At 38.8% G+C, this 21,459-nt stretch overlaps 1 protein-coding gene across 1 annotated transcript; it reads left to right on the top strand.

Moving 5' to 3' along the window:
* Positions 1 to 932: 932 nt before the first annotated feature.
* Positions 933 to 1,889, top strand: LOC127370902 (heat shock protein 30-like). Its single transcript, XM_051413384.1, has one exon. It carries the CDS (start codon positions 1,139 to 1,141, stop codon positions 1,757 to 1,759), a length of 621 nt encoding a protein of 206 aa, XP_051269344.1. The 5' UTR covers positions 933 to 1,138; the 3' UTR covers positions 1,760 to 1,889.
* The last annotated feature ends 19,570 nt before the right edge of the window (positions 1,890 to 21,459 follow it).

Raw genomic sequence — 21,459 nt, 5'->3', positions numbered from 1 at the left:
TAGTTGCACACATGGCAACAATATGCAGTTGTGAAAGGTACCATAAAATCCAAGTTTTACTAAAACATAATGTCAATGAAAACAAAACTAAACAAACCCAACTAATAATTGGTGAAATGCATAGACCAGTATTTAAACAGTGACATTTATATTAGTTCCATTGTTTTTTGGAATGCATGCTAATAATAATATTGTAATAAACCTTTAATCAGACACAAAGAACAGGGGATGTTATTACCTTGATCCAAAAGAATCATGTTTCCTATCTAATTTCATTTAATCATTCTCTTTCAGTGTCTTACATTTAATTTAGCATCAACTTAGATGAACTAAAGACCTCTACCTGTTTCCTGTGGTTCTGTATCTGTGCCTGACTCTGACTCTGAGCTGTCACTGCTCTCATCCAGGTTCACATCAACGTCTTTCTCCTCATCCTCACTGTCCTCTGGTGGAAGAGCTAACTCTGCCCTGTTCTCTTTCCCATAGAAGAATTTTGGTTTAAATGTTCTACAGATGAAAGCAGCATATGTATACTGGAAAAAGTTCTGACAATAATTCATGCAAATTTGAAATCCATCTACTGTGGGTCTTTGTCTGCTCTTTTAGTTCAATTCAGCATAAAATGTATTTAGAAAACGTCCTGTTAAGTTACAATAGTTGATCACAAATTTTATCGTGATGACATATTTTTTCTCCTCCCAGTCAAATTAAGGCTATATAATTCATTTATCTTGTCCATCTGCTACCATCCAGAAAACATAAGAAATGGGAAATTTAAGATTTCAGATAATTGAAAGAGTGACACAAGATTTGTTAGTCTTTTTTGGAACTCATCAATGTCCGCTGCATATTGAAATTCATTAAATGATTTTTGCCTGGAAGCTAAAATGTATTTAGAAAACTTCCTGACCAAACAGGAATGATCCAGTGACGTCAGCACTCCTGAATAACAGCCCCACCCAGTGGAGAGCTGTGGTAATGACAGGAAACTTCCTGAAGCCTCTGGAGCTCCTCCAGTCAGAATATAAAAGCTGGGACAGTCCCACTGCTGAGACAGAAAGCAACACAGAAGAGAACAGACACTTTAACAGCGGTTCATCTCACAACAAGAGGACTCAACACTAAACACACAGTGAAGATGCTGTGCTCTCATGGATTCCAGTCTGCCCTCAGTCCATTCATGGACTTGTACTGGCCTGTACGCAGTCTGTGGCCAGAGGTCAGACCTCTGCTCCACCAGCAGGATCTACTGCAGAGAAACCTACAGGAGCTCCGCAGCAGTCTGGAGCTGATGGACAAACTTCAACACAAGATCCTGGAGGAGACGGAGCCTTTCCAAACCAGCGTGGCCGTGCAACCGCTTTCCTACCAGCTGGAGAAAGAGGGAGAGGACTTTGGCCTGACCCTGGACACTCAAGGCTTTTCCCCAGAGGAGCTGTCTGTCAGACAGGTGGGCAGGAAGCTGAGAGTCAGCGGGAAGACAGAGAAGAAGCATGAGGACGAGAAAGGCTCCTACTCTTACAGCCGGCAGGAGTTCAGACGAGAGTTTGATCTGCCTGAAGGACTGAACCCCGAAGCCGTCACCTGCTACCTGGCTCCCGATGGGAAGCTCCACATCCAGGCGGCCAAAGCTCCACGTGTTGAGGAGGCTGAGAGAGAGCTGACTATCAAGAAGAGCTTGGAGGAGAAAACACAGCAGAGTGTGTGTTCACAGGCAGAAGGCAGCAGCACAGAGACACACAACAGCACACAAACCTGAAGACATGGACTCATCTCCAACTTGTTCTAACAATGTATAGTCAATGTGTTTTATACAAATGTTTCATAATGATCATATGTGTTTTTATATGTTAAAAGTTGACTATAATCAATAAACGTTTTAAAAGTTAGACCCCCCTTTTCTTTGGCATTTTTATTGTCATTTAAAATTTGGAGAAAAATCACAAATGGACATTTTTTTTCTTGGCTTTTTACCCACAGGGAATATTACCCTTTTATATTGCTGAGTTTATTGTATCACTACAGTACATTGCAGATTGTCTCTTCACATGGTCTATGTCTGGGAAAGAATAAATGAAGGAGTGAACAGAGTGAAAGGTGTAGTAGCTAATTAACATCCACTAGATGTCATATTTAGGCCAGTAAACAGTTCTGACCATTCATGGAACTATAAACTGTCTCTTTGCCCATACAATATGCAATATGGAACATATGAATATATCTGCTTAAGATGCCTAACTTGACTGGCCATAACCCGGTTGGTTATATCACTTCTTTGAGGCCCAACATGTCCTAGGTGGATAGCAACTGAGTGTAAGTGCTGCAGTCTTAAGGGGAATCTGCTTGAGACTGGATTTCAAAACCTTGCAGCAACATGGAGCCACTTCTAGCCCTATATATGCAACAACAAATACAGTTCCATTCAAGAAAAAAAATACTCAATTTATCTTCAGCATTCAGCTAATGGAAGTCAACATTTTCAGCATCAGGTAAAATTGAGAATATTTATTTCAGTAATTAGCAGTTGGAAAGTGTTAAAAAAAATACTGATCAAGCCTGGCAGCCTCGCTTGAGTCCAGCTGTGTCATCATGTTAAAATGTCTTCTATGTAAAAAGGGAAGAGCTTCTAATAGTTCTATGCTTGTAGATAAGGCTTGTTTTCCCAAGAAGGAAAGTCAAAAAAAGATAGCAAAAAGTTACGCCCTTCAGTACCACTGTTTTATGGAACACAGGAAACCAGACATCGGTTAAAACTTAACTCATCTACGTCAGATATGAAACACGTGATAACACATTAATTACAATACCTAAAAAAACAGCTTTTACTTAGCAAGCCATTACTATTTCTAAACATGTGTACTTTAAAAAAGGCATCCATGTCTTTCAGCTGAGTTCTGAGTTTACACAGGATGTTTTGTACAGCGAGAGCTGCAAAAATCAGGCATTCACTTATAAACATTACCTAAGTGTTGCTATATGCTGCATAGGAGGTTGTCACCAGTAAATCATGATGATGATGATGATGATGATGATGATGATGATGCTTTTTGAGACATCGCAGAAGACTCATCACTTGACTTATCACAGCAGGTGTATTATAGTTGTTACAGATGTTTGAATTTTTCAAAGTTTTATGTCTTCGGGTCTCTAAAAATGACTCAAACAATCTGAGAGTCAACAATGGCTCTTTGGTTGAATAGAATATTGAAATATAATTCTTCTCTCCCGGGACCCCAATCATTCGTCATCACCAAGTAAAAACAAACATTAAAAACAATATCAGCCACAGTACTGACATTGTACACTGAAGCAGTATTAATGCCCTCTCCCACCCATTTTTTTTTTTCTTTTTCTTTCCCGGCGTTGTTTACATGTTAATGTCAGCTATTACCACGGGTGCTTGGTCTCTCCCTGGCTCCCGTCTGGCTGTCAGGGCTTTTCTTTCTTAAGAATAGACAGATTGTCCCGTAAACGTGGCAGCACAGGGGCGGAGGAGGAGAGAAAGTACTTTAGGGACTCACTCTGCTTTTGTTTTATTTTCTATTTGTGGAGCTGCTCTTTGTTTTTCAGGAAAATGCTGAGAGAACACTTCTTCCCTGGTTGTTTAAAAATCAGAGGGTGCCCTTCTTTACTCCTCCTCATTCCTCCATGTCTCCCAGTTTGCCTTTAAACCTTCATCTCCTATCCTGTTCTTCTCTTCAGTCTTCACCTCCCTCATGCCACATCCATCTCCTCCTTTCTTCTCCTCTCCATCCTCTCCACTCCCTGTGAAAGTTCGGTTGGGCGTCGTCATGACATCCCTTTTACTCACTATCCTTTGCTTTCATCTGCTCTCTGCGAGAATGCCAGCAACACATGGGAACATTTACTTTTATTTCTTCTTTCCTCCAGGTCGATTTCTCCCCATCCTCCTATCATCCTTCTTTACTAAAACCTTACTCTCTCTCTCTCTCTCTTCATCACATTCGTCCTTCCCACATTTTTCCCCTCCTAACCCTTCCACTCATTTCCTCATCGTCTCAGACACTTTAACTGACTCTTAATCAACAGGGTGTGTTTGAAACAGACGGCTTTTATTGCCATTACAAAAGCCCATGAGTCAGTCTTGTGTGTGTGTGTGTGGCTGTCTGCATCTGTTTGTATTAAAAGGGATGTAGTTTAAATGCATGAAAAAGAGTGTATTGAGTCACATGAAAATCAGCGTTGCACACGTTTGTCAAACATTCAGTGTTTTGCTGAGGAATTATATCATTTTACCTAAATCTTTGTAAAGTTGTGTTTTCCTGATGCACGTACAAAGGTCGGATTGTACCTAAACCTCCTGGAAGCATGCAGCAAAACACAAACACACAACCTCTGACGCCAGTCCTTTCCCATTTGACCACCAGCATGAATAAAACAGTCAATGTGGATGTATTACAGACAGTGCTATGTGAACAATAAAAATGTTGTTGAAAGTTTTCTGAGAGTACCAGTGTTTATTGAATTGTTTTATTTCCTTTTGTGATAATTTTACACACAATTTAAAAGGGAACTCCACAGATTCCTAGAAACCATTGTATACTGTCTTCTGTGGTCTGTGAGGCAGCTTTCTAGAGTCAGAGAAAATAACCCGGATGTCATCAGGGTTAGCTTGGCTTGAAGACCACACATTTATAACAGATAGCCTGGGTTGCAGACTGGAGGTGTGGATGTTAACCACGAAGAAAGAGTCTAATGAAAGACAAGACAAGTTGCATTATAGGAAATGTAGGATCCAGTGTTTATGGTCCCATTTTGTTTTGTCTTTATATGCTTACATTTGGAGACATTATCAATAATTTTCATGGGAACTCCTTTCACTGTTACACTGACAATACGCAACTCCACTTGTCCTTTAAGCAGGTGAACTCAGACAATACAGATTTCATTTAGTATTTGGCCCAGATGACCTAGCAAGCAACCTACAACCTTTTATTGGTCCACTGGCAACTAATCTAAAATCTTCAGCCAGAAATCTAGAAATCTATCACTTACAATTCTCAACTGAACTTTGTACCACACGTCAACAATCTCTTTAAATCCTGCTACTTCTACCTAAGAAATATTAGCAAAATTAAATCAGCTTTGTCTTTCCCTGACTTAGAAAGGCTTATTCATGCCTTTGTCTTTTTGTGCCTGGACAATTGCAATGCACTGTTTACATGGCTTAGTCAGTCATCAGTGGCTTGGCTTCAGTGGCTTGAATTTTAACTAACACTAATTGTGGATCACATATCCCCCCCAATTATTGCCTCCCTGCACTGGAAAGAAAAGAGTTTTATACGAAGCCACTCCTAAAGGCTGATACCATGGTGGTTAAAGCTGTTTTCCCTCTCTAACTATAAATATCTGGCTGATCAAGTGCTGTCTACATTTTACTGGCATCCCAGGGAGCTAGTCCTTAGCCTAATTTCATTGTATTTCTCAAATGATGGGTATCTCATTTCAGCCCAGTATCCTTAGTAATTACATCCCTATTGGATGATTCTGCACATCAAGATTTATGTCCGATGCCAAAGTTAAGTGCCAATGCAGGAAGTAGTGTTCCCTATATGTAATGAAGCGGAAGGTACATTTGATCTTTTACGAACATTAACCAAATGTTTTTGTTGTTTAACTTTAACCAAATACAGTGTACTTAACCAATTAAATGTGACAAGGTTTTACATAAACTTTCAATATTTATGTTCTTGTGTGGAGATGCGTTTTCTTTTCATTTTGGTCCAAAGCTCACATCACTGATCAAGACTGTCCTCACCAAAATTGATGACAAGAAACATTTTGTGGCCGTGTAAATTATGACGGTTGTCTCTCAGAAACTGAAAGCAACGTAATAATATTTTAGCATACATGGCAGAACACTGTTCACATCATTTTTCTGACCAATAGTTAGTATTTTCTCTAAACCATCACCAAAATCTTTACATTACGATCCAAATTGTAATTGTGCCTAACCCTAACAAAACCTTGACCAGTACCAGAAAACATAAAAGAATTTTTAGAATGATCCTATGCGTTTTGAAAAGCACTTAGAGATTCCAGATATTAAAACTCTCTCTCTCTTTTAAAATAAAACAGACATGGAAAAGTAAAAATCGCGATACCAGTGCGTGGCTTGCACTATTAGTAACACTATCAAGCATCAGCAGTATAAAGCTTCATTGTATTTTGACTTTGGAGCTGTATGACTGATGTGTTTATTCAGTGTCTGTGCCCTTTTGGAGTAACATTACAGCAGGTACATGACAAATTTTCCTCTGTTACTTATTGTGGGAATGTGTTATATGCAGCGAAAAGGTCAAATATTTTTATAAATTGTGCTCACAGAGAGCGGCTTCTGTAGCACGCGCACACACGCACATACTCACACATATTTCCTGTGTGACTTATTGAGGGTCTCTGGTATTTGAACAGATGTGGGCAGACTGAGCGTGCCTAGATCCCCCCCTGACCTGAACGTGCACTTCCTGCTCCGAAAGCTAACACCCAGAGAGAACAATCGTAGTCTGTACCCTCTGAACACATGCACACACACAAGGGTCAGCATGCAAGCCATAAACACACATAAAAACACATGCTCATGGGTACTTTTAGGAATCGACTTTGTAGATGTGCAACACACACACACACACACACACACACACACACACACACACACACACACACACACACACACTCACTCACAAAGCAGTTAGTGTGTGTTGTTTTCGATGAAGCTTAAAGTGAGTCAACCAGTGTTACACTGTTTTCAAGACACCTCATATGTTTCAGTGTACACATAAATTTAATTAACTTCTTTCATTTCTTGGATTTATAGAGCCTCTGTGTTGTGTAAGGTGTCACACTGAAATACTCAAACACAGTTTTGCACATGTTTTGAAATGAAACTGTCTGTCTGTGTGTGTTACATCAAATGAAATTTGGCAATATGGTTCTCAGCTGGAAGATTCTGAGTACTTTCTCTGTACAAATGTGGGATGTCAACAAAATAAAAAGCTGAGATGGTTAGCTGAGGTCAAAGCGTGAGAAAAGAGCCAGACCAGAGAGAAAATATGAAAACGGTAGAGAAGAAATATGATGACTGCATAGAAACACAGAGGAAGAGAGTCTAAAGAGAAATCATCTAAGCATCTAAAATTATTTTTTAATTGACTGAGAAAGAGACACAACAAGGCAAATCAATTCAAAGGAAATAAATTAGCTGGATATACAGGATAGAGAGTAAAACTCAGAGATGAAAAAGGAAAAAGACAAAAACAGACAAAGACAGAGAAAGAGGTCATGGACCGTAAGCTGAATTTGTGCCAGTAAAACAGAATGGAAAACTAAAGCCAGTTTGGGTACGTACTACAGGGGGAGGGGCAGATTAACAACACACACACAGACACTATCATCAAAATGAAACTACTCTTTTTTCATCAGTCTGTTTTTAAAATTTGATCTGAATAACTACCCATCGGGCATAAATAAAGGCCTGGGGATTTAAAAATAGAAGTGATTCCAAATGTGGTTTCACTGGTAAAATGTTGGCAAGTTAGCAAAGGACAGCTACACAACACAAGCAATAAAATGTGGAGTTATTACACTGAAGTTCAAGTGAAATTCAAGCACGTAAATCAGTTTAAATTTGAAATCGATCAGATCAGGCTTTCAAACAGGATATCAATAAATCGTGGCCACAAACAGCTATCCAGGGGCCATTTCTAGCCAACATTTTCTTTAACCTTGTAGCAGAGGATTCAACTTTGTGTCTGAAAGCTATAACAAGGTTATAAAAAGATTTACATTAGCCGTTCTCAGGAGCAAATGTCTTTTCCAAGAAAAATCTTTTCACACACAGAGAGTGAAAAGATTGCCAGCAGACGCAACTGTGGTTTCTTTGGAGTAAAAGAAAAAATCCTGGGCAGCGAAAGCCTGCACAACTAAATGCACAAGAGTGAGACTAGTACATTGTTTTTAGCCATGCTATAGCGCCATGGCAATATCAGTTAGTTGGTTCAGTGTGATGGTTAGTGAACTATGTTGGTTCACACTGAAATATCTCAAATGTTGGATGAACTGCCATTAAATTTGGTACAGATATTCACAGTCCTGATGAAATATAATAACATCATCAGGTCAAATTCTTAATATGGCCAGTAGTTTAGTTTAAATACCTGCAAAACAAATGACATTCCAATCAGCCTCTGCTAACACACTACACTAAGAGGGTGAAAGGGGTAATTACATTATATTGATCACACACGGTCATTGTAAGCATGTTAGCATGTTGATGTTAGCATTTAGCTCAGGACACTGCAGGATCACCACCACCTCCTTACTGGTCCCACTAGTAACCACACAGTCACAGAAAACACTGGCACTAGTTTATTTTCAGTCCATCCGACATAGACCATCCTCCTGTAAATACTCACTATTGTACAACATGTGTATTACTCCACTGCTGAAAATAGTCACCAGAAAATGCATTATAAACTCTTGTTTGCCACAGAGAGTTGTTGTCAAGAAAAATATGGTACACCAGCCTCATCCTTTAACATGCACACCTTCAGTACCCTTCCAAATCTGACACCATGGACTAACATGGGAATATGTGTATCTGCACTCCTTGGTCTTCACTAAATTAGCAGCTGTGGGGCTTTAATGGAAAAATGCTCCCAACCCTCCCCAGGAGGCAGGATACCTGGTTGAGTGAGACTGCCTTCCTGGCTGAGAACATGCTCAAAGCATCCGGACTGTGGCCCCAATCCAGTTACTACTTTAAAGAAACTTACAATATTTTGTTCATACATGGTCTTTGGATTCTGTGAAATCTCAGGAATTACTGATGTCAGAATGAGAGGGAAAGCTCAATGTTTTCAACTAGCACTGAAAGATTGCTTAAAGGTCCAGTGTGTAACATTTAAGAGGGTCTATTGGCAGAAATGTAATATTATATTCTTAGGTATGTTTTCATTAGTGTATAATCACCTGAAAGTAAGAACTGCTGTGTTTTCATAACCTTAAAATGAGCTGTTTTTATGTACAGAAGGACCAGGTCCCCTTCCATGGAGGCCGCCATGTTGGATCACTATGTTTAACCTCTATGGTCACAGTCACTTGAGCCCATGCAGCGCATGCTCAGGGTTATCTGTCAGACACAGAAGCTTGCAAGTAGTCACTACATTATGTCACAAGAACAATGAACTTGTACTTTAGTTTATCAGATCAGATTAAAGTGAAATTTTTCTGCTGCGATGTAACAGTCTCAGATAAATTGTGCTGACAAACTCTGTTCCACAACCACTGTAGTAAACTAAAAAAAAAAAAACACTATAAAACGACGCAGTGTGCAGCACTGTTGACACAGACAGCTATGTTAATGACATTAACAGAGTGCAAGAGAAAATTTGATTTGCGCAGACAATGCCTGTGTGTGTATGTGCGTGCACATGAGACTGTGAAAGACAAACCATCATGACATCACTCTTTCCACAGGAAATCATGTTTCCAAAACCCTGGTTTTCCACTCTGTAGCCTACCTCATACACAACTCACTTCACTCTCTGTTTCTGCATAGTGGCAGCAGTGAACTAAATCAGCTTAATTATGTTGTCCAGTGCTGTTGTTCCTACCAGCAGGTACAGTGAAGTCATATTGTTTTTAAATGTATGGCTGATAATTTAAAGGAAAGTTGTGGTTTATTGCAAGCTGGATCTTATTTTTATTGTTTTGGCTACCATTACATACGATTACGGTAACATTGTAGTCACCGCTGAGATCTGGGAAAACTGAGACAACGGTGAGTATAACTATGAGTACAATGACATCATCACTGATAGGAACAATGGCCAAAGTTACTATGCTGTCTGCAATTTCCCTTGAAATTCATCATACCACTCAATCTGAAATGTAATCTCTGTCAGGATTTAGTTGTTAGTTCAGAATGAATATAATGAATGAAAATAAGGTAAAAAAGAGGAGGGGAATTCAGGAGAGACATAGAGGAAAGTGGTTTTAGAGTAACTGATATGATGATGATAATGATAAATACAGATTACAAATTTGGGACACATAAGGCACACCAATCAACCAACACAAAAACACACACATGCACACACCCTTCCATGATGACTTTATGGCGCACACATGCACATGGAAATGCAAAAACCTCTGTCTACCACAGTGCAGTTAGTTCATGATACGCATGCACACACTGCTGGCACAAGCAGACGTGCAAGATGTTGCGCCCATAGGAGATACTGTGCAAACATTCTGATCCAATCTTTTGCAGATGAAAAATCCCAGATCTCTGTGATGTGTGGGTAAAGTTGATATGTGAAATCAAAGCAGAGCTTAGCCAGTCCTGCAATCACTGCAGCGTATAATGGGTGGTTTGTATATCACAGTGGTAATATCTGATTACTGTGCTGAACTGGTGTATGCAAAAAGAAGGAGGGCTTTCTCTGTGAGTGGTGGCAGGTGGCAGCAGAAAATTACAAAGGAGGGAAGACAGTGGTTGCTATACAGTCAGCTGACTGTGCTTCCTCTCATCCTTGCTCCTCCATCCTCAAGCTCCTGACCCGGAAATTGATTGAAGTTTGCTATCGTGGAAGAGTCTGGACGAGGAATCTTATGCGTAAGTTTGTTTAAGCAACACCCAATGCGTTCAGCAATCACTTTACATTATTTATATATATTTATATATATAAATATATATTATTTATATATTTGTGTTTTTGTTAGCCAGATCACAAATTAGCAGTCCATCTCAGTTTTCCTTACTTTACATGCAAATGTGGATTGTCCCTCCACCGGTCCAGAGGGGGGTGATATACACCTGAAGCTCTTAGGTAACTCTCAAGAGTGCCAGAAGAAGCTTAACTTCTGCTCTTTAGGAGTCTAGTTATAACAATAACTGTTTAGCTAGGGAGCTAACCATTAACTAAGACACGGATGACCAGTATGGATGGACTTCAAGCGGGAATTTCAGCTTCAGCTGCCATTACAACTCACATTACTTTACTATTAGTATTAGTCTGTCAACAGAAAATTGTGACCATGGTGTGTTTCTTTATTGTATGTCTCAGATGAATAGAAAAGAGGAATTATTTTCATAGGGCAGTAACCATTAGCCTGAATATTCGACCTGTTATAATGGCTGCTGAATGATTGTGAACAAAGAAAAGCTTAGAGACAGGGAGAGAAGTGAGATATGACTTTGACAGAAGGGAGCACAGTGTGTTTTCCCCCTGACCTCAGAATGAACCAGTGATGAATAGTGACAAAGGCATGCCAAAACATTGCACATGACTATGACTTTACTTCTGTATCAAAACTATGATTTAAAAAAATATTGTCTTTGTAAAATGAACAGATGTTGTTGCTGTTTTGAAGTCAACATAAAAAAAAAGTCATCATCTCAAAATTGACAGCCTTAAGGGCACGAGGTGTTTTGATGTTTTGTTAAGAGTCTGAGATGGATACAGACCAAGTAAATATTTTTTTTCTGAAAGTTTCCGTTCTTTGAAACTTCATCTGGAATGGTAACTTTAGAGCCTGATAAGTTCAATAAATGTTTTGTGCACTTCCTCTGTAAACTGTGATGTAGATCTAGTGATTACATGCATCTTTTCCATTGACCTAACTGTCAGGGTCAGTCTTAACACAGCTCTGGTGCAGCACAAACAGTGACAGTGCATCTGTGTAAATAAACTGAGTATTCCTTGTAAGATTTAATGGCAATGATTTCTAAGCATAAAGAGTAATATGCTGCATATTGACACAACACGCAGCAACAAAATAGGCTATTTATATCTATATCTATTATCTGTGTATACATAGGGTTCTAATTTATCCAGCATGTGTTCGCAGCAGTGGGGTAGAGAACATGTTGCCACAATGTCATGGAAGCTTAATTACAGATTTTGTCAGTTCTTAGAAATGAAGCAACTTGCTTAAAATCAGTCAAACTCAAGTGTGAACCTATCGTCATGTCACCCATTGGTTTTGAAGCCTCAAGTTTGGCATTATGGTTGTTGCCATGATGGTTTATCAGAGCCAGTGAAGGTGACATACTGTGAGTTGAACTGTACTCATTGGCTGCGCAGTTTTGACTTATCCGTAACAGGAAACTAGGTCACAGTTTCTAGGAAACAGGTCAGGCACAATCTCATTTTATAGCTAAAAGAGTACACTAAAATATGTTTGTGAAACGATTTTAGGTGAGAAATAGGCAACGCAGTAAGAGAATCTTGCTTCATATTTGATCAGCACTGCCTAGTCTGACAGTTTGATCTGAGTTTGATCTGCGCTGCGTTGGACAGACACTCTGAGAATGACCTGTCAATCATAAGGTAGCAACGCCCAAAAGCATACTCTGCGATATCATCTATTTTACTCTAAATTGGATCATAATTTAATAAATCAACATCACAATGTATGGAAGCAGACGTGAAACTAGCGATTGAGACCATAAACTCATTAAGAAACTGTTTACTGAGCTAATAAATCAAGTGAGAAGTCGATTCATTTCTCCATAAGACTAGATGGTATCGGTTTTTATTGTAGCCATGGAGCTCCCCCTGCTGGGCATTACATAGAATGCGGTTTTAAGACACCTGGAAGCTCTATAATATATATATTATATTTACGTTCAATGGTCAAACTATTAACATTTTCAAAATGATCTTACCACAAGCCTGTTTTAGCCACTCAGCTCTAGTTAGCTATTATGACACGTGGAATTCCAGTAAGAAACTCCAGCTCGTAGAAATGATAATGCTAACCGTGACAATATACAAAGTTAGCGCTTAAAGTAGTTCTTTCTTCCTCTGCAGGTTCTGTGCAAAACTACACCACCTTAGTAAACAGAATAAACACATGGCTATGACCAGATCGCTAGAGCTAATGTCAATAGCTATTTTTGCACCCCGAGCTAACTGGGAGGCTTTCCGTCTTGAAATATGGAAGATTTTCTTTTCATGTTCTACCCATAAGCTCTCAGCCATTTTGGTTCATTTTCTACTCCCCTCTTGTGGAGACCAATCTATGGAAACTGTAACAACCATTGCTATATTAACTGTGGTAACAGCTGATATAGTAATGACTGGGAGCAGCTATGGTAGCAGCTGCAAGTAGTTACTGGAAATTATTGTTAACATACATAGCTAATTGTTACCTTTTGGCCAGTGGTGGCTCCTAACTGTCTTTATCGTTCCTGGTAGTGGTCTTTTTGTTTGCAAGGTTTAATATCATTCTTGGTGTTGACAGCTAGCTGGTGCTACTACCTCAAATATAAAGTAGTGGAATGGGATAAAAAAGGATTTATGTTCAGGCCGGGATGTGCAGTGGGGATCACTGCCAGTGCAATGGCGAGGTTGTAGTGAATTAATGTTTTTAAAGGGGGAAAATTGCCACATCTTACTCTTGCTTCCTCCCTCATCGGTTCTGTTTATGTTGGCCAAAATACATGTTTTTGTAGGATCTCTTAGCTTGACTCAGCTTTCTTCCTGTGTGTAAGTCTGTGGATACACATGCATCATGTGCATCTCTATCCCATTTTTCTCTGTTAATCTTTGTCATATTGCTTTCATTTTATTCACTTTCTCTTCTTATTCAAGAAGATGCCTTTTTATTCCCTTTGTTTCACCCTCCCCAAGGACCTTGACATAAGTACTGTTGATTTTAAACAATGTAATATATATTCACATATCACTTCACTACAAAAGATGTTCTCAACACATTTCAGTGGTAATGTACACAATGTCAGTAGAGTGCAAAAGTGCAGTATATTTTCACAAGGCATACTGTACATTCTATCATTTAAACCACCAATATTGCCTTGCATTATGTGTATGCAATTTAAATGTAAAATCTAGTTATTGTAAATATTTTATCCATGGGTTACTGAGGGTTTTTGATTAATTCAAGTAAAACACAATTATGGAAGAGCTTAAATTAATTCAGAGACTTCTCAATAAATATATAAACACACATCAACAATGTTCATACTGCACACACACACACACACACACACACACACAGACAGATGGATAGACAGCTAGACACAAACATTCACAATCCAAACAAACAAAGGCACATGCAAAAACTAAAATAGGACAGCTAAACAAGGATTTTCCTCTGTAAATAATTACTTTAGCAATGCAAAAATCTATTACTGTAGCCACAAAGAATTGTTTGGGTCAAACAGACATCCAGGCCAAACACTTAACCTAAACACTAAGTTTGCTGACCCAAAAACACTGATTAAACAAACAGACGATTAGGATGGTATAAATCAGGGACAAATACTCATAGAGGGCTTTTGTGATGCTCTAACATTATTTTTACTTTTTTTTTGCAACTGCTTTTCCATCAGATGTACAATTTTCTTCAGTTTTAACTAAATTCTGTAAATGTGTTGATAAAGTTGAGTACAGGAACACATGGGCTGGGATTAGGTGGATAAGAGAGTGACTTTGGAGCTTGACTGAGTCAGGATATGTCTGCCTCTGCTTGGTTTTGACCATTCTGTTGTGTCTGTGTTTCTTGCAAATCCCCCAACTTCATTAGAGTATGATAAAGAATTGCTAGAGTAGCCCCTTTAAATGGGTTTAAAAGGTTTGCGTATGTGTTTAGAACACTGATTAGAAACAGGACTTCTTGTGCAGAACAAGATAACTGACAGATGGGTATAGACAACTTTTTATAAAAACTCTGCCAGGAATATAAACAATTGTTTCTATGTTTCGGTTGATATAAAAGAGAGTTTGTTTTAGCCCATTTTTTGTTTGAACTACATGGCTTATTTTAGTTGCACCTTAGATAAAGATAAAGATAACATTTTCTTTAAAAACACATGACATCACAGTAGGGAAACATGGTGACTTGCCAATTTAAGATAATTCATGAAAGAATTTGTTTGTGTTGCATAATGTATTTGATGCATTCCATTTGAATGACATTATATAATTTAACTTATGTGTATGCAAGCCACATGTTGAAAAAGTTAAAAAGCACATTAACAATGCATCTACCGAACACATACCATCCACAACCATATCATCAGTTACATGTCTGAGAAAATGCTTTACACTTACTGGGATAAGGGGGCTTTTTGTTGATAACATCTAGAAACTATAGACCCAAGTTAACGTTAAGTTAATTCTGGGGGTAGTAGCCACAGTACCATCAAAACATGCAATAAAAGGACTAAGTCACATGGATCCTGTGACCATTAGAGCTATTATTATTATTTGAATTATTTAAATTCAAAATGTGATCCAAATATGTGTGTGAGATCAAGAGAGCCACCTCAAAAGAACAAAAAAACTTGAAACTTGAATAACGACATGGAAATCCTGTTTTTAACAGTGATCAGATGAACATGCATGTCTCTGTATCCAAATCTAAGTGACTTCTGAAGCTGCTCATTTGTCCAATTTGACCAGCATCATACCAATTCTGTATTCAATCTGCACATCCAAATACTGTATACGAATATTTCGAGTCTTGTTGCTAACCTGGAACCATATGGGTATTCTGTCGTGATGTTAAGGGTTTTTGACCTTCTGGAAATGCTCTCAGTATGGGTCCTGAGGCCCTCTACAGAATTTAGCTTCAACCAGTTTATTTACCCTGCACTATACATTGTTGAGACATTATAATAGTACAATACTTGCTTCTCCTGAGTCTGTATGTGTGAATGGGGGACAGTCAGCAGATAAGGTCGTTGACCTGCCTCGAAGACTTTCAGAGAACTCATTGACAGATACAACCAACAGGCTCATTTGACCTTGTGACACACAAACACTGAAACATATGCTCTCTCTATTTCTCTCATTCATTGTCTCTCCGTCACTCAAACTCTCGCTTTCTCTCGCTCTCTCTCTCTCTCTCTCTCTCTCTCTCTCTCTCACACACACACACACACACACACACACACAAGACTGGGTGACATTCTCATCACCGCTTTGACGGTGGGTGATCTGCTGAGCTTGACCTCTTATTGAAGTCGGGTGCTAAATGTCACCACTTTGATGTAAAAGCACAACAGCTCCTGTGTGTGTGTGTGTGTGTGTGTGTGTGTGTGGGTATACGCACATTCTTAACATGCCACAAAGAATGTCACACAGAGTTACGTACATGCCCCCTCTCTTGTCAACCATATGTTAAGGCAATCCCCCAAATCTCATCTATCTCATCACACACACACACACACACACACACACACACACACACACACACACCAGACACTTCAGTTTGTGTAAATGTTTATTCCAAGACCAGGCTTTGACAGTTTCAGCAATGAAGCACATTTGAGTGTTTGCTCAGAAACTAATGCTGAAAACTTCTTCCACTGTATTCTTTTGTAGAATTTCTTTTACTTTGTCATATCCTGTTGTACTCTGGTGACCCCCACACTCACAGTAAACAAGATACAGAGTAATGGATCTACAATTGTGGGATGATCAAAAAGTCCAAGCAGTTTTTTTATGCAATCGCGATTACAGGTACAGTATATTCATGTGTAAAATTCATATATCTTATCCCATATTTTATATATAACCTCATCTCTCATGTATATGTCATCTCACATAATCTCATATATGTTATCGCTCATCTAATCACTCCAATCTCATCTCTGATTTTGTATGTATTTTGTAATTTTGCATATTATACTTACATTTCTTTATATTATCTCATGTCTCAGCTCCTTTTATCTCATATTTCTTGTCACTCAAACTCCCACATTTTAGACTTCTTACATATCACCTCATGTTTCTTATGTATATGATCTTATATAATATCCTTCTCATCTAATACACATTATCTCTCATCTAATCCTAATATCATTTCCTGTTTTACATATCACGTAATCTTATATCATATAAATTTCATCTAATCTCCGTTTCATCTCATCTTTCTTACATAACATCCCCTATATCATCTCATGTTTCGTGTATGTAATTTCAAATCTAATTTCTCATATCAATTTTCATATTATATTTTTCACATGTAAAAATCGTATCTTGAATTAGCTTAACTGTTAGCTTTATGCATATATATTTATAGAATTGCACTCACTGAAGACTTTAAAGATATGGAATGTCTGGGAATCTGGAATAAGTGACTAAAGAGAGCTGAAATGTGACTTTGTAGAAACAGACAAGGGGTTCTTTTACCTCTATGGGCAGGGACCATTTCCTCTCCCCCCTCTCTCCCTTCCTCCCTCTCTCCCTCTATTTCTCTTTTTTCGGGTCTTTATGCCTTTCCTCTACTCTCTCCCTTACTCCTCTCGCTTGCTCTCTTGCTCTGTCTGTCACATCTCTCCCTTGCTGACTCCCTCTTTTAGGATTCTGGCAAGGGAACTGACAGTGTGTGTTTAATCCACAGGTCCTCTGTGTGTGTGTGTGTGTGTGTGTGTGTGTGTGTGTGTGTGTGTGTGTGTGTGTGTGTTAGCCAGAGGTCCTGTGGTCGCTGTGACTTCAAAGCTGAAACCAGAGTCTCTCCACAGTCTGCAGCTTCCCTATAAATCACACTAACCATACTGCAGGGGAAACACACATACACGTATACACAACCACAACAGAGAGAGACTGAAATGAAAATTAGAGTGAAAGCTTAATGAAATGACTATAGGGAATATCACAGAAAAGCCCAATATGCTGACAGGTACAGAAGGAAGAAATAGAAAGAAAGGAAGATAAACTGAATGTGACAATGCAAGAGACTGGAATGAAATAAAGAAGAGATTTTGGCAGATGGATTTGAAAGAGTTGAGTAACAGCAGAAAAGGGCCAGTCTTTCATTGAATTTGCCATAGAATAAACAGGGTGTTGCCAGCCAAGCCCTAAGTGAATTTATTTTTGTAACTAGATTCTTTCTCCTGTTATATATGCAACTATTCACTTGAATCAAATTATTTCCCTTGTGTACAGTAACCAAAGACTGAACGGAAAGCGGAGCATGGGGTTTTGTTTTGCTCAATTTTTGTTTTGTTTGATTTTTTTTTTTGAAGAGGATTCGTGTGTCTTTCATAGAAACACCCTGCTACACGCGCTGATGTTACTCCATGTATGGCTATAGGACCTGGAGCTGTCGTCACATGCTGTCTGTGTACATCTCATGGTGCTCATTAAACCAAAAAGCATGAAAACTTTTACCTTTTGCAGTTTGATATGCTTAGGAATCTCTGTCGATACATTTTACATAGTGAAAGTCTTCATCAATACGTTTACAGCCTGTCAAAACTCAAACACGTTGGACCAAATCCTTGAGACTGGCGGGTCTCAAAGTGTCAGGAGGTCAGAATTCTCCAGTTGTAAAGCCTTTGAAACTTACAAGATAACCTCAGTGACCTTTGCCCTGAGAGCTCTGACTGACATGCAATAGTCCAGTCCGTAGAATAAAGTGGCATACAAATTGTTGAACTAGACTTTAGATGCTCAGACATCCTTTAGTTGTAATGAACAACCATTAAAAAAGTTTTCCAAATAATATATGGGCTGAGTAATTCTCCCCTGCTACCCTGCCTCGGGGAAGACGGTGACAGTGTAGCATCTGGTTTTTGAGTGCTTTCCATATTTATTTTAAAAGATACAAGTTCATACTTGCTGTTGAGTTTGTAGATAAGAATAAGCTTTATGCATACAGGATTTTCTTAAGCCATACAAATGTCGGCACTATTAGATCAACTACCATTCTGGCCCAAAAAAACCCAAAACCCAAAATAAACCATAATTCAAAACATGTATGGTCGCTGCTTTCATGTTGGCAAAAGTTGACAAAGTTTTGTTAGAGTAGAGTTAGAGTGATGACATTTTATCTTTTTACAGAGTTGTCCCCTGGGGTCTGGATTATCATTCTTACTCCATAATAACACATTTGGAAAGAGTCAACACTCAGCACGTGCCTCTGAAGGAGGCTGTAGCATATTCTAGCGTTTGGCTGATATAAATGATCCTATGTCAGCCACAAAAGGGATTTGTAAGAAAAGTTGGTAAATACTTGAATTATCTGAGGAACCATATTAATTTCTGACCTGTGGGTTTGGTAAACTTAAGCTGTTTAGGTTGGACCATTCACTGCATTTTGAACAACATATGGGAGTGTATTTTTGAGTTTGTATTTCTATCTAGGCAGTTAGCCTACATTGCTGACAACAACTTGACTGTTAAGATTTAGCTCAATAATTCATCAGTTATTTAAATTGCTATGAAAGGCCTGACCTGGGATTTTATTTGGATAAACTTTTCTTGGACTTGCAGACTGACAGATCTCCAGCTGTTGCTGTGGCTCAAACACAGACTTTTTAGAGTTGATTGTCTCGAACGTGGAGTTTTAGGGCTGATTTTCTTCACACAATGCCTGAGAACCGCAGCAGTCAGCACAGCGTCACAATGGGTGGTAGATCCACATCCTCCCTTCAGCCATTAAAACAAATAGCTCTTTATCCAAGAATGTCTGTGTGTGCCTGTGTGAACCTACGGGGGAGACTGAGTAAGAGCAGACGTGCGTGTGTTTACCTGTGTTTCACATGATGATGTGAGGGCACACAGTTGTATGTAATTCTAGACATGTCAACTGACTGGGCCTTTCTCATTTCACTATTTTGTCCCTCCTAGTCTCCTCTCTCCTCTGTGTCTCTTCTCGCATCTTCTGCTCGCATCTCGAGTGGGAGGGACTAAGGCATGAGGAGAGGAGGTGAGGAAAGGCATCAAGCCTGATATTTACTGGCAGAATTATACATCCCCTAGTAAATACCAATGCTATCATCAATGTTTTTATATTAACAATGGATCAAATTACCACATTTGACGTGAGAGGGGTTTCTCGTGGTGATGAACAGCTTTAGCTTTTTAGCTTTTCAGCTCATTGTTTTGTTTTTATGGCCTGCAGCTTACTGTTTTGGTTCTCATCAGCATCGTTTCTAGTACCAATATATGGCACCTGCCCAATGTTAAACAGCAGACGGACACAGTTAGCAACTAGCTGGTGAACACTGCAAAGCATTAAGAATGACTTTAAAAAAAATTAAATGAATGTTGCTCCATTGAACATCTTTTACAGTCAGTGAGGCTATATTCTCAATGACTGTATTCAAATATTAATCCAGGCATGCAAAGAAATACAGTGTAGATGACGAGGACAGTCCAGACAACAAAATGAATACAGTGTTGTCCAAGATGTTGTCAGACATCTGCAAAATCAAATTGAAAGGTGCAGATAAAATCAGTTGTAAGGAGATATAGGAAACAGAAGATGACAGCGTGAGATAGAGAGGCATACAGGAGGAGGAAAAAGACAGTGGAAAGATGCCAAAACGAAAAGACTAAGAGAGGAGAGAAAGAGAAACGGAGAGGGAAAGAGTGTACAGTGTGTGAGGGTTACCACAACCATGCCACTGAGTGGTGTGTTTACATGGTACCACACCACAAGGCTTTTAACCACAGACATGGCACTCCACAATGTGTGTGCATGTGTATTTTCAGTCACTGCAAACACCGACCACATGCATGCCTGTGGGAAGAGATTCAATATGTTTCAATACAAAACCTGTGATTTTAAGATGCAAATGAAATTGTTGCCTAATTTAGTTTCACAGACAGGTGAAATTTGAACCAAAATCCCTTGTATGCCTGTGTCAATACCCACTGGATTACACAACTATGAATTCCCCTGCTATTTCGAATGAAATTCTGGTTTTTAGTGTTTAAATATAGGTTGTAATTTCTGTTACCTCAGCAAACACTAACTAAACACTAACATTATTATACTCCACACAGCAGTAGGTGTGGTTATATTTCAAAACTTCACATGTCAGAATAACTTGTTTAGAAGAAAGGAACAAATCACAATCATAATCTAACTGAAGGGAACACATTACAAGTAAACCTGTCAGTCTGACAGGAAACCATGATTGTTTAATGTCACCTGTTTCTGGATTAAATCCAGTGAGCAATAATGGTGTTCTTTAAGGTCAGTTGCATATCAAAGTGGGTCTCATGCACAATATTTACTTGTACGAGTGTTCCAAATTGGATTTGCAGACCTCTCCTAACAAACTTTTTGTAACATGCTCTTTTCAACTGCCTGAATGCCACTGTTCACAAGGAGGTGTGCATTTGCATGAGGAGCATCCCTAAAGAGCAAGACATGTTGTCAGAACTCAGAATAATGTTTGCAGTGTCAGTAGAACTGTACAGAAACAGAAATAAAGAGGTAATAGTTCGACACAAAATCAGATGTTAAAACAGGTCTTTTAAAGCAACGTTGTTCATGACTTACGTGGGGTGCAGTCGAGAGGATGGTCACATAGAAGCGAGGTTACATTGGGGTAGGTTTGGTGCAGTAGAGCTTTCATGATATATCAATATCAATATCATATTTAACTCCAAATGTAATCAGATTAAAATATTATAATAGAATACAAATTAATCTTTCTTCTGCTGAAGC

Source organism: Dicentrarchus labrax, unplaced genomic scaffold (genome assembly GCF_905237075.1).
Source record: "Dicentrarchus labrax unplaced genomic scaffold, dlabrax2021, whole genome shotgun sequence".
NCBI lineage: Eukaryota > Metazoa > Chordata > Actinopteri > Moronidae > Dicentrarchus > Dicentrarchus labrax.
This window is presented reverse-complemented; position numbering and strand designations above follow the sequence as displayed.